General features: G+C 26.9%; 1 protein-coding gene across 1 annotated transcript; it reads left to right on the top strand.

The window, feature by feature from the left end:
- Window positions 1–2313: 2313 nt before the first annotated feature.
- pps (protein partner of snf) lies at window positions 2314–14282 on the top strand. The gene is made up of 14 exons (XM_011505514.1): window positions 2314–2407; window positions 3917–4041; window positions 4161–4421; window positions 4491–5783; window positions 7062–7502; window positions 7877–7954; window positions 8071–8198; window positions 8451–8803; window positions 8885–9099; window positions 9341–9778; window positions 10143–10279; window positions 10462–10816; window positions 10880–13041; window positions 13621–14282. Exons 1-14 carry the CDS (start codon window positions 2388–2390, stop codon window positions 14152–14154), a joined length of 6540 nt encoding a protein of 2179 aa, XP_011503816.1. The 5' UTR covers window positions 2314–2387; the 3' UTR covers window positions 14155–14282.
- Window positions 14283–15736: the final 1454 nt, after the last annotated feature.

Here is a 15736-nt window from a genome sequence, read left to right as displayed (position 1 = left end):
CAATTAACCACTGTTACATATGGGACCAGAGCGGCTCCATTCCTAGCCGTACGAACACTCCTTCAACTCATACAGGTCGAAGGAGATAACTATCCACTCGCTGTACCCCTTTATCAAATACGGAAGATATGTGGACGACATCTTTGGCGGTGCAAACAATTTAAGCCAATTAGTGGAGACAGCAACACAATTAAGGGACTTTTGCATGGCGGGCGGATTCGCATTGGCAAAATGGCACTCCACCAACGAGGAAGTAATCACCGCCATCAAGGCACCACCGAATCCGGAACAGTCTGTAAACTTAACCGAAGATGCCACCAAAATTCTAGGACAATAATGGAGGCCCCACGAAGACATCTTCTCATTCTCAACATCATTGGCTCCCCAAGCAACCACCATATCAAAACGTACCATTCTCTCTGATATTGCAAAATTTTTTGATCCATTGGGATTCGCATCGTTGTAATACGAGCCAAGATACTACTTCAAGAACTATGGCTCCACACTGTCTGATGGGATGACCCTCTCCCAGCTCAAGTCGTCAACCGATGGCACACCATCAGGAGAGAACTAGAAACACTAAACAAACTAACCACACCTCGGTGGCTCAAAACAAAGGAATCATCCATTATAGAACTACATGGATTTGCTGACGCGTCGAAATTAGCAATGGCTGCCGTCATCTATATGGCAATATACAATGAAAACAATGAACCGACCGTCACATTCATATGTTCAAAGACAAGAGTAGCCCCACTTAAAAAACTAACAATACCTAAATTAGAACTAACAGCCGCATTATTAACATCAAGCTCATTGCAAGCATTAAAACATCACCGAACCTAAAGATAAGGGCCACACATCTATGGACGGACTCACGAGTAACCCTGACCTGAATCAAGGCTCACCCATCACGATGGAAGGAATTTGTTTGTAATAGGGTCACACAAATTAAAGAACTCACAGCAGAAGCACAATAGAGATATGTGTCCGGAACCTTAAATCCAGCCGACTTCGCATCTACAGGACTCAACACCCAACAACTCAAAAACCACATTCTATGGTGGACTGGTCCTGCATGGACACTCACTCCAGTAGCCAACACAACCAATTGACAAAGAGGACCAATGCAACCAGGAAGCCTGCCCAAGCATCTCGTTAATCGCCACTATCAAAAAATCAGACTACGACTGGGACATTATTTACGATTACCCAACGCTGACTGAGCTACTGAGAATAACGGCAACATGCATTATATTCATCGCATGCCTAAAGGGAAAACGCCCTTCAACAAATCAGCTTACACACGCTGAATTAAATCAGGCTAGAACACAGTAGATACGGCTGACTAAAAAAAACATACGTTTTCCAAGAATTACGAGCGATGTAAACAACAGGTATAACCTCATTGCACGCATTCCATCGACTCACTGCCTACATCGATGCACACGGAATCATAAGAGTCGGTGAACGACTAATGAATGCGTCAATATCAGAAAACCGAAAACACCTAGCCATTCTCACCCAGACACTAGCTAAACAAAATGTTAAACGGTAGCCAACGTTTTGACTATGGACGTGGTTAGCATTCTAGTATTGATAATATCACATATAAAAAAAAACTATAGCTATTTTTTTAATACATGACTGAGATTACGATTATGATAAGTGTAACCCTGGTTAAGTTATTCGCCAATAAGTGAATTGTACTTTCAATTCACATAGCGACATGAAATGAAATAAAATATAGAATAAAAATGTTAAGAATATGAACGTTCAAAATGTAGCTTAGTCCTCAAAGCCCTTTAAAATATAATTCCAAAAATGATATGACTATTAATCTATATATTTAAAGATATATATATATAAAGATATATAAGCATAAACTCTTATTTATAATATGTTTATTAAAATGGTATATATAAAGTTTTTAACAAATTTATATACAAAACAAAATATTCTCCGTATTTACATAAAAGCATATTATCAAATATTTACAGTTTCCAAATACTTTTCATTAATTAATTTCTGTTATTAAATTATTAAACCAAATATTATTTTTAATGAATCTGAAGTTTAAATAACTGGAGACTATAATGCGCATGCTCCTTCGTGTATTATAAATTTTACACCACTAGATGGCGAATCTAATTTAAGTATTTTTATACTGCTACTTCCTCTAGATTTATATTCGAAGTTTAATATAACAGTTTAGAACACTTAGGCTAGTCAATACTCTGACTTAATTAGATATTTTGCTGTTGTAGCAATGAGATTTCTATAGTAGAATAGAAATAACGCGTCATTGTATTTGTAATGTTGGTCGAACCTTTTTGGATACTTTACAAACCACTTACCCATTTCTAAAACAAATCAATCATCTATGAATGCATGATCGAAATTCTGTGTAGGTGTCTTTCTCAACTGTGTAGTTGTATTACAAATCAAGGAAATTTAGTGTAAAAGAAAATGGCGGCGTTCTACCTTTATCGGTCGTTTACGAACCTTGTTTACTTAAAAATTTGCTAACTCATTGTCCTCGCAAGTTAATTCAATACATCATATTATATATTAAACTTATCTGATTTGTTGAGGTATGCTCAACAAAATATTTATCGGTTGTTATTTGTTGTAACTTTATTATAATTCTTATGGTTGAAGAATTTTACGCGGGAAGCAATATTAATTGCACAAGCACATTTTGTCGATGCAGAAAAGTAACAAATCGTTAAAAATGCATGGATGTAAATGTTTGAGTATACTGTCCCTTTGTCCTTGTTTTTATTAAAATTGAGATTAAACAATCTTAAATAGGTGCTTGTACAACAAATTTTCAATTTACATATGAAATGAGCAATGTTAAATTTTTTTTTATATAATTATATCAAGTATTGTAAAGGGTATTTAGATGTTAATAATGAAATATAAGTATAAATAGAACAAATTAAGTAATCATATTTCCAGATATATATTAATTTGATTTAAGATTTTTAATTAAAGTTTCGAAAATAGAAAATATAGATTGTGAATAAAGATCCTAATAATTAAAATATTTGTTGAAACCTGACAAATAAAAGATATAACTAGAAAATAGATTAAATCAATTAAATGAAAGAAAATTTATATAATTAATTTAAGGAATTAGCTGAATGCAATAAAGCATATATTTTTATGTCTTTTAGTTTAAGGTGTTCAATGAAATATCTATTTATTTTATTAATATTTGTTTTTTCATTATCTATTGATTTGTAAAATACATACATTTTTTAGATAAGTCTAGAAATCTATAATTATTAAAAAGTACAGAGTATCTTTTAATTTATTTTAATGTATTAATATTAATGATTTAAATAATTAAAGATCGTCTGTTTATTAAAAAAAGTTTATAGTCTAAATACATCAAATTCTAGTTATGTATCATAAAACTTTAGTCAATAATGTTGTAAATTATATTATATTAATATTTTATTTTTAATTTAAAACTACAAATATTTTAATTTTAATTTATAAAATATAAAGTATTCTATTGTATATTGCATTAAATAAAAATGATATATAAAAAGTTTTTTACATTAAATTGTTAACAAATATTTTTATAACTTTAATCTGATTTTATTCATCTTGAGATAATTTTAATTTATTTTGTACATATATTTTTTGTTTTATTTATTTTTACATTTTAAAAGTTAACAATATAAACCTTTGTTATTAATATTATTGATAACATACAAACTTCCAAAAATTGAAATTTGTTAATTTTTTATATGAACTATATGGAACATTTACATGATTTTTGTATTTGAATAAAATAGTGTACTTATAATGATTAAATAATTATTTAAAATTAATTTTAAAATCATTTTTAAATGAAAAAAGATCAGAATTAGAACATTCTACAAATATTTTATTTTTTTAGATTGGTCATGTCTAGTTCTTACGTTGTTGATCCCGAAGAGGGTAAAAAGGATAATACTCTTATTCTAATGGTAAATGATAATGGTGTAATTTCTGTAGATCAAGACACATTACAAAGTCTTATACGTATGTATTAAGATTTTATAACTATAAATACAAATATTTCATTTTTTAAATATTAATCATGAATATGATGTAAAATATATTTTTCAAATGTTTTGTGAGACGATCATAATATTTTGCAGTTAATCAATCAAATGCCACTGTAAGTGTTGTACGGTTAGGCCAAACTGAAAACGATGCTGCTGAAGGAAATATAACATTAACTGTTGATCCACCTTCATTTATACCAAGTGAAACAAATACTATAAATAATGCAACAGATTCAACTCCCTTAGTAGATCCTTTCATGGAAATGGATGCAGAGCAATTAGAAAGATTAGAAACAGCTTTACAGAGTGAAGAAGCTAAACAAATACTTGGTGAAAATGTTACTGCAATGCTCGGTATGTAGATATATATTTTTATTGATTATGTTATGATGAAATATTTCTTTATTATTTTAATTTTTAAAGATATGTTAACAGTGGAAGAACAACAACATTCTATAAGGTATAATATAGAATTAGATCACTGTTACACCAGTAGGTTTTCACCATCCGAATCAAAGCTTACAGCTTCATTGCCTGATTTTACTACATTTGATATTGATGAATCAATGTGCATAGATTTAAACAAATCAGGATCTCATACTCCTATGTTGTTGCCAATATCTTCTACTAATGTTAATAATTCTTCTATGACTTCACTTAAACAAAAACTTACTTCTACACTTCCAAAGATAGTGAAACAACCAGTTTCAATGGGAAGCAGGCTTCGAAGAGCTTCTACTGCATTGCATACCATTACAAGTACTCCAAAATTGACAGTTAATGCACGTGTAGCATCAAATTTAATACAAGAAAATAAACTTCATGTCAAAATTGATAACGAAGTAGAAGATGAATTACTCTTATCCTCTGAATCTTCTGAATCGGAGGAATCGGATAGTGACAGTGATTTTGGACCTAAATCTTACAGGAAAGGTGTCAGGGCCAGAGGCGGTCGAAGAGGTCTTACTACAAGAGGTGGTAGTATGGTTGCTTCGCGAAGACGGGGTTATAATAAACAAATGGATAGTGAACAAGTACGACGATTAGATTTAGAAATGGCAGCTGCTGTCAGTGCAATGAAAAGTCCTGAAAAAAATGAAAAAGCTGATAAACAAAGTCCTGGAAAAAGTAAGAAAAAAAGTTTTGGTTGTAAGAAAAAAGATGAATTAGATACACCAGTTTCTCTGATTAATGAAATATTACCAATTGAGCAAAATATTTTACAAACAACAAATCAAGTAAAAGCAAATCTTATAAATACTAATATGTTAAAGGGAGATATGATTCTTACAAAACCAGGGCAAAGTCAAAATCAAAAAGTAATATTTGTTCAAAAACAACTTACGATGAATTCAAATGATATTAAGCCCATTAATAATAAAAAACAACTTACAGCTCAAAAAAATAAAACTATAACATCTCAGAATTCTAAACTTAATAATAATAAAGATATAACTATGCCTTCTTCGACATTATTAAAAGAAGCGTCGATTTTGCAACAATCAACAGGTATTCAACAAAATATGATACCCGTCGAAATGCAAATAGAATCGGTTCAAGGTTCAATACAAATTCAAAAAATTGGATCACCCACTATTTTAAAGATGAAATCTACAGAGACTAAAAAAGAAAAAAAAAAAGCTGAAACAACTTTAGAGACTTTAATCAAACCTGTAGTTGATTCTTCAAAATCTGTAGAAATTAAAACATTTATTGGTATGTTTAAATCATTTTTATTTACCTAATGTATATAGATATAAATATTTTTAAATATTAAATGCTTGATTTATTTTAATCTAGAAAAGTATTTAAATAATATACATACAATTTATATGTGCATTCATGATTCCATATGCTAATAATTGAGACGTTCAATAATTTAAAAACTGAAATGAACGTTATTGAATAACCTTATTTTTTAAATATTTTAACATTTTCTTATTTCACTGAAACATTCGTTTCTGAAATTTCATACCATAAAAGTAAAGTAAATTTAATAATATAGGTAAAAAATCTAGAGTAATAAATCATTTTTAATATGATACCAAAATATTTAAACAATATAATTTCTACTATTTTTCAACAATAACTTTTCACAAACTTATATTACCGTAAATGATTGATTTAAGTATCTTATTATAAGAGTAATTCAATCACTGGCTAATGAACTTGTATGCAAACTTATAGAAATTTGCGATCAACGTAATGATTATAAATTATATATTAATATACAATTTATACAAAAAATTAGAAATTAATATAAATTATTATCTCTATAAAATGTATTAATTATCATATATTTTTTAATTTGTTTAAGATATTTACCTAAAAAACAATAATTTTTTATTTTATAAAAAAAAATTAGATAAAATATTTTTTTTCCTGTTTATCATGAATTGGTAAAAGCTTAATGATATGCATTTGAATCAAAAATAATATAAATGATTGATAAATTTAGATTTCGATACTTTATAAATGTAAATAGTATTAGTATTAAGCATTAGAAACATAAGGATAAATTGAGTAACATTATTCAGTATTACGTATAATGTAATGTTAATTCAAAGTTAACTTTTGTTTCATCAAATTGAATTTTTTCATATGTAATTATAATAATTTTGACTTTAATTGTTTATTTATTTATATATTATAAATTTTGAAATTAAACCATACTATTTGAAAACATTTAATGTTTACTCTAAAAATTAAGTAAAATATATTAATAATTTATTTTATCATATTTTATTTTATATTATCTAAATTCAATAGAAATAATATAAAGAATTAAATGAAGTACTATTTTACTCTCTTGTGTGTATATGTGTGTGTGCGTATATTTTATAGAAGTATTAACAATATACTAACATTTTATTTTGCTTTATTTTATGAAATATTTTTAATTAATCTTAGTAATTCTTTGATAAAATTTAATAAAATAAAATAAAAGTTAATTTCAGTAGATTTTTATTTATTATTCATTAATGTTCGTTACAGCACAAAGGAAAACTGTAAAAAAAGAGCAACGTAAATCAGATACATTTATAGTTGAAGCTTTAGGTCCTGCTTTATTTTCAACTCCAGATATTATTCGTCGAGTTGGTTCTGCTGGTGAAACCAAAGTTACAGAAAATCCAATTATATCAAGTGCTGCAATCTCATCATCCATTATCAGTAATACTAGTGTGAGTACTCCAGTAATGTCCACTGCAACAAATATTTCTACAATCTCAAATTCAAATTTAAGTACAACGATAAGTGTTATAAATATGTTAAATGATTCAACGGATACGAATGTATATAATAATAATCCTATAAATGAAGCAATATCTACCAAATATAATGCTAATACTTTAATATTAACAGACTCTTTAGTAAAAGATAAAGTGACTAGTAAAGTTGCAATAGCAGAGATAATTCAACCAGTTGCAAATTCCAGTAAGTGCATTTTTATTTTTATAAACACTATAATTTTATTTATAGATTCTTAAAATATATTTAATATTTATAAAATTAATACAAAATATGACTTTAGTAATATATCATACCAATTATCTTTCAATATATATTGGCTTAAAATTCAAATTTATAGTTTATTTTCATAGTGAACTAAATTATATATAACTTAAGTATAAATTAATCATTAAAAAAATCATTGTTTTTTAAATTGTCATCTAATGTAAAAATATTATTTTCAAATATTAAAATTTAGTGCAATTACTATTTTTACTTATCTTATAGTACAACTATAATACTTCTTTGCATCAATTTATTTTAAGTTCATATTTTTAAATTTTAATTATTTTTATTAGCGTTTAAATCAAATTCATCTAAGGAAATACCTTTACTAATGGAACAAAGTAATAACTTAAAACCCATTGCTTCTGAAAGTAAGTTTAAATTAATTTTTCTATGTAAATTTTTAAATATTTATTTTATCTTTATTATTTTTTATTTCAAAGTTTAATTAATAATTATTATTTATGTATGCGTATTAATAATTTAGATATTGAAGGTGATGATCATTTATTGGCTACATTAGAAATCGAAGCTGATAAACAGTTACCAAACGATGAAGAACTATTAGCAGAAGCACTATTGTTGCAAGAAACACTTGGTGTTGAATTAGATCCAGTAAGTTTTTTCGTTTTTGTATATTTGTATTTTTTTATTGTATATATCAGTAAGTTACTATTTTATATTAATCTTGCACTATTATGCTTCATAAATATATCAATATAAAAAAAAGAGTTAATAATATTTAATAAAAGAGATATAATCAATTTCATCATACTTATTAAAACAATTTCTAACATATAAACAGTTAGTGAACTGAAAGATCAAATATTAAAAAAATTTAAATTAAATTGCAATAATTAATTTCAGAATGGATTAACTGATCAGACAATAGAAATGCCTGAATCAATTTTATCTTCATCAATAATGACATCTACTTCTACCATGATAGGATCTTCTAAAAAAAGAGAATCAATATCTACAGTCTCACATATAACATCACAGGAACCTGAAGCAGAAGTTGAACCAGTTAATAAAAAAGATACAAAAGATCCAATACAAATTGTACGTGGTGGACGAGTAATAACATTACCACCAATAGAAGCTCCAGCAACACGAAGCAAAAGATTGCAAGCAAAAACAGAAAATGAAAAAATAAAAAATGAAACAAAACAACATCAATCAAAAGTACAGCCATTTATTATTAAAACCGAAAGAACATCGTATGTATTTTCCGTATCTAATCGTTAATAATTTTGTACAACTGTTTATAATTTATGTAAAATCGAAAATATAATTTTCAGTAGAACTACATCTCACATTAGTTTACAAAAACAAGACATGATATATGATATTGAAGATGATGAAGAAGAGGAAGAAGTTAATTCAGATTCTGAAGATGATCCAAATAGATTATGGTGTATCTGTAGACAACCTCATAACAATCGTTTTATGATATGCTGTGATATTTGTCAGGATTGGTTCCATGGAAAATGTGTACATGTTACAAAAGCAATGGGTATGAAATAATTTTATGCTAAATAAAGTAGATAAGTATTAGTTAAATCGTTTTCAGTATTTATATGTTTTGAGATACCATTAATAAGTTTTATAGTAATAAAAACAAATGTGTAAGTAAATTGCAAAAAATATAAAATACTGATAATTCTTAGTCACTTTGTTTTGATTTTAAATAATTTGTATTAATGTATTTAAAAAAAAAATCTTAAAGAAACCTTTTAAAATAATTATTTAAATAGGAGAGCAAATGGAAAATCAAGGCATTGAATGGGTTTGTCCCAATTGCTTAAAAAAAAAGAATGAAGAAAGCAAATTTACGTCTATGTCTAAAAAACAGAAAAGTAACATTGTAGATGCAATGTCAAATGAATGCAATCGAACTCTACCTACTTCCTTAAATTCAAGAACAAGTGATTTAAAAGTTACAACAAATTGTGGAAAAAGTGCTCATACATCATTAGGTATAACTCATTGCGTTGTTTGCAAAAAAGAAGCAAGAAAATCAAGTATTTATTGCTCGGATGCATGCATTTTAGCACACGCTGAAGTAACATCTACAAAAGAAAAACCATCTTTAATGCAAACAAGAACGTCAAAATCAGATATGTCAGTACCCAAATTAAAATCAGATATTAGAATAGTTGTATTTGATAAAAAAACTGGGAAAGTTTTAACGGGTAAGTAAAATGTCTGAAAAAAAGTCAAATATTTTTAATGTAATTTAACATTAACGTGAACATTAATACTAATATTATTATGATTGATTTTCTTTTTTCGTGGTTATTAATTTATTTATTAAATTCACTTAATATAAAATTCAAAGCTTCTGGTGTTTCTCAAAAACAAATCTTATGAAATTATTGGATTAACATTTTCAACTAATTAATTTGTATTTTTATACTGATAACTTGCTATATATATAGTTTCAAATTTATTAAATTTTTCATTTTATTAAATGTACTATTTAATTAATAGTACTAATTTGTATAAGTATAATAAAAAAAAAGTTAAATTATAAAATATTGAATTTATTTTATATAGGTACAGATGCTCCCTCTGCACTAAATTTAAAAGTTTGGCTTAAAGAACATCCAACTTATGAAGTTGTTAAATCTAATAGCTTAAATGCTATAGATTTTGAAGAAAAAACTGCAGCCATTACTCAAGGAAATAAAACTGTATGTTTTAATTTTTTATATATAAAACTAAAAACAAAAGATAAGTTTTAAATAATTCAAAACTTTAAAAAAAATGTATTGACTTAATTAGTATTGTTGTGTTTAGCTTTTTTATTCTTTATATTTAGTGATTGTATATTTGATTTTGATTTATAATTTTGACTTTATCTTATTTTTTATAGAATAAATTAATACAAGGCAAATCGATTCAATCCAAAATGATTTACTCAAAAGTAATTGGTTCAAAGCAAACCATTTTAGCATCAAGTGCAAAAAAGACTGTACTTTTGACCGATATTCCATCAAGGCAAACTTCTATAACCTCACCTCAATCTCGAGTTAAACAAATTACTTCAAAAACTGGAAGAAATTCAACACCGTATCTTAAGCAGATAAATATACAAAGCTCACTCCAACAGCAACAACAACAACAACAATCATCTCAAAGATCAGTATCAGCATCAATACCAAAACCAACTTTTAAAAAATTACAAGATGCTAAAGCGTCAATTTCTCAACTAAAACAGCAACAACAAAATCAACATCACTATCATCATCACCACCACCACCAACAACAACAACAACAACAACAACAACAACAACAACAACAACATGCGACGGTGAATGTTACTCTTTTAAAAAAGCCTGAAACAGAACCTATAAGATTAAACGTGAGAAAGATACTGGCAGAATTACTTAGCACAAGGATAAAAGAGACAAATGATTTAAGTTTAAATACCGATGAAATCATTGAACTAGCTTTGCAAATTGAACTCGAAATGTATAAATTTTTTAAAGAAACAGGCGCTAAATATAAAGCTAAATATCGTAGCCTTGTTTTTAATATAAAGGATACTAAAAATTTAACTCTTTTTCGAAAAATTGCAAATCGATCACTAAGCCCAAATGCTGTTGTTAAACTCAGTCCTGAAGAAATGGCGAGTCAAGAATTAGCAGAGTGGCGTGAAAAGGAAAATAAGCACCAACTAGAAATGATAAAGAAAAATGAATTGGATCTGATGACCCAAGCCAAGTCTATTGTTGTAAAGACACATAAAGGAGAATTATTAATAGAAAATGATGGAATAATGGAACGTGTTGATCCTAAAACACCTGTACAGGACATTGTTACAGCACTTAATTGTGGTGAAACAATAAGTTCTACAGTAGAAGAGAGTATTAAAGATAAGGAGAAGAGACTAATAGACGATCTTAAAAAGATAAAAATGCTTGAAGAAGAAAAGAAAAAGAGAGAGAAAGAGAGAGACAAAGAGAAGCGTCATGGTAGATCGCGAGACAGAGAAAAGCGTCATAATAGAAGCATAAGCAAAAATAGTTATAAGGACAGAGATAAAAGTAAGGAAAAAAAGTTGAAGGATGGTAAATACAAAGATCACGCAAGAGATAAGGATAAGGAGCGTGATAAGAGTAGAGAGAGAGAGAAGAAAGATAAGAACAAAGAGAAAAAAGATAAACACAAACAAGCTCGAAATAGTTTAAAAAGTCATAACAAGAGTAGATATAAAGAACTTAAAGAAAAACATAAAAAGGAGGAAGAATTAAGAAAAGAAACCGGAAATAATGACATGTCAACAGTTAATATGGATAAAGCAATAGAAGAAAGACTTTGGAGACATATTGAAGATGAGACAACAACCAATACTTTAGATGGTAACGATTCAGATGTCTCTGATAGAGAGCCTAGCTCGACGGTAACAATCAAGACACCGGACATTAACGATCTCGACAAAGATATTTTTGAACCCAATCCGAAAAAGGAAACACAAACCTCGACAACTGTATGGCGCGGTTTTGTTTATATGGCTGATGTTGCTAAGTTCTTTGTAACCGCTCAAAATGTTAGTGGTAACTCCAAGGATCTCATGGAAGACTTGCCTGATACTTTTGATGTTGTTGGTAGAATAAATCCCATTACCGTTTGGGATTACATAGGTAAAATGAAAAAAAATGCAACAAAAGAAATTCTTATCATCAAATTAACAGCAACTAACGACGAAGAAAAAATTCCCTACATTACTCTTTATAGTTATTTAAACAGCCGTAATAGATTAGGAGTACTCGGTAACATTTCACCTAATATTAAAGATTTTTACATTATGCCATTTTCAAATGGTAGTAAATTACCATCTGTGTTATTACCATTAGATACTTCAGATTTAGAGGAGCATCGTCACCATTTGTTATTAGGTATTATTGTTGTACAAAGGAAGAAGCGTTCTGTTAGTAACTCTATTCCCTTATGCCCGGTCCCCTCAAAATTACTTAAAAAAGAACTATCCGACCGTTGTTATACGCCACCTGCGGCACAAACGCAACTACTACTCAATAATGAGGGTATGACACCTCCAAACTCACCAAAGCCCACTACTCAAATTAGAGCATCAACACATATTAAACAAAATCTTTCAGTTATATCAAAAATCGTACCAGAACTCTCATCTAAAATCAGTCTTGAGTTTTCTAAGTCATCTGATAAAATGCAGGTAGAAGATGAGGATGAACCTTATAGTCCAGGAGAGCCTGTTGATGTTGTAATCGACGATAAAGATGTTCTCTTAACATCTTCTAATTTAAAACAAATACAGCCAATATCAGAAGTGACAACAGTAACTTCTCCGATTAAAAGTTCAACAGAATTGCAACGCAAGATGGAAGAATTAAGTAGGCAAATCGAAGAGGAGAAACAACAAATTCAGAATATTAGTTCATCCTTTCTCAACGATACATCTACGACTCTGCCGGTGAGACACTTGCCCAACGGGGCTTAAAAATTTGCACATGCGTACATAATTTGTAGTAATTGGTTCTCTCATTGATCACGGTGTAAATAAAACTTCTATAAAATCAGTCAATCACATTAGACCTCAGATAAACATCCTGTATTCCTATTTCCTGATTGTTCCATAAAGAAAATTCTTCTAAATTCATAGTGGAAAGAAATTTACTATTTTTCAATTTATACGTGTACTTAGTATTATAAAGTTCAACCTATGATATATACTTTATTGATTTATCTGTGATAAATATTCTAAATTATTAATAAATAAAAATTAAATTTTAAACCTAAAATTATTTTTTATTGATTACATTTGCAAATAAAGTAGTTAATAAATAAATTATATTCAAATACAAGAAATTTCGATAAATAGTTGTATTAATTAAATATATCATTAAATTATGCTTATAAATAATTTTATTATAAAATTAAAAAAAAATTATTTTAATATAATTATTTTTGGCAAATTAAATTTTGATTAATAAATATAAAACAAAAGAATATTCAATGTACAAAATTTATAAATTTATTTATATTATTTCAGGGCTTAGGACTTGATCCTCCAGATAATGGAAATACAATAGAAGCTTACAGTCCTTTAGATACAAGATCTTTCACTCCACCACCACAAGGTATATCTAAATTTGCCCAGCCTATTTTGGATAAAGTTTCAAATATTACAATTCCACCAAATCTTCAAGAAATTTTAGCTAATGTTAAACGTCAAGAAAATTCTAAATTGGATTCATATCTTCCTTCAAAACCTAGTGCAACATTTTTAACAACAGTTAATTCCACTACTTATTTAAATTCTGAAAAATATTCGCCAACATATAATAAAACGTCCAGTGTAAATAGGTTAAGCTTGGAAATGCAATCTACACGTAAAGAGATAAAAAGTACTTTAAGTTCATTAAGTGATTATGATATAATGAAAAAAGCAGAAGAAGAATTAGCAGCATTAGCAGCTTCTTCAGTAGTATCTGTTCCATCAATTCCAACAATCCTACCACCAGTTATATCATCTATTTGTTCTGAACTTCATGCACCTGGAACATCATTTGAAATACATCGGTAAATTAATTTGTATTTAAGTGGTAACTATTGATTTCTCGAACAAACTTTGATATGTGTAAAATACTAGTTATTTTTAATTTTGAATGTTTCACATATAAAAAATGAACAGTTTATAAATGTATGACTGGAGTGTAGTGGTGCATGGTAAAATATTAACATTAGTACTATAAATAAAAAAAAAACATTTTTATGTAACAAAATATAAATATTTTATGAATTAAAAGATTTTGTTTTTATTAGTTTGGATTTGATAAAATAAATTTTTAATTAATTATTAACAATACAAAAACTATATCATTCATACATACATAAATATAAATATAAATATGCCAACCATTGATAATAATTGACCATTAATATTAAAAATAAATTATTTATAGCATCTTAAATTTCTATATAAAATTTTTTTTTATTATATAAAATATTTTATATAAAAAATACATATATAAAAGAAATAAAAATTTTCAAAATATAAAATAATATGTAGAATTAAAAACTTTAGATTTAATTATATATATTTAATTGCAATCATTCTTATTGATATATATACATTTCATAATTGTAAATTGTTTGTAGAAAGTTTTTTACTTTAAAAGTTATAAAAATAAATTTTATTATTTGAATAAATTGATTTTAGTTCTTTATTCTTTTTAATAAATATATTTTTCCAACTTCATGATTATAAGTTTTCATTTATACGTACATATATAAAAAGAATTTAAGTAAAATATAGTTTATAATTTTTTTTTTAATTTAAACATTACATACATATACATTTTTGTTAGGTTATTATATTAAAATTGTATAATTGCATTTAATTTAAAATTCCTCACCTACTTGATCGGCATTCTACAATAATATATAACATTTAAAATTTTAATAGAATATTATAATCTTAGACATCTCAAAGTTAAATTAAAAAAAAAATTTTGTAATATACAAATTACGTACAATAAATGCTTAGCAAAACTATACCATGTTATCAAGTTTTCTGGATTCTGCGCAAGAAAATATTAATTTTCGTTTGTGATACAATACATTTTCATCAAATTTGGTTAATAGAAATGATTTAAACCAGTATTAAACAATATCATAAAATCTTAAACAAATATTTAGCTTGTATGTAAATGGAAACACTTAATTAAACTACAAGCGAATATATGATACGACGATATGATGAAATTTAAATTATCAAACAAATAAAATATTTTTTAAAGTTAGTCAACAATAGTTGTTTAGATTTTTATTAAATTGATATACATTTATGTTTGAGTTTTGGGTTTATTATTAAGATTCTTATCTCTGCAGTTAATTCCTTAATCTCATTCCTTATTCTAATTTTGAAACAAATAAAATTAATTTATTTATTGAGATACACTATATATCCACTTTATAAATTAAATTAATATTAAGCAGCCATGTTTATGCAATCTATATCAAAGTCAAATGATCTTATAATACATAAAATAATTGCCAAATAGTATATAATGCAGTTAAAATTCAGACAAATATTTAAAAATGAATTTTATTAGTCGCATACTGATTCTATTAAATTTTAGGTATTAAAAATATTTGCAAAGAAA

Source organism: Ceratosolen solmsi, unplaced genomic scaffold, assembly GCF_000503995.2.
Source record: "Ceratosolen solmsi marchali unplaced genomic scaffold, CerSol_1.0 scaffold108, whole genome shotgun sequence".
In the NCBI taxonomy this organism is placed as follows: domain Eukaryota; kingdom Metazoa; phylum Arthropoda; class Insecta; order Hymenoptera; family Agaonidae; genus Ceratosolen; species Ceratosolen solmsi.
This window is presented reverse-complemented; position numbering and strand designations above follow the sequence as displayed.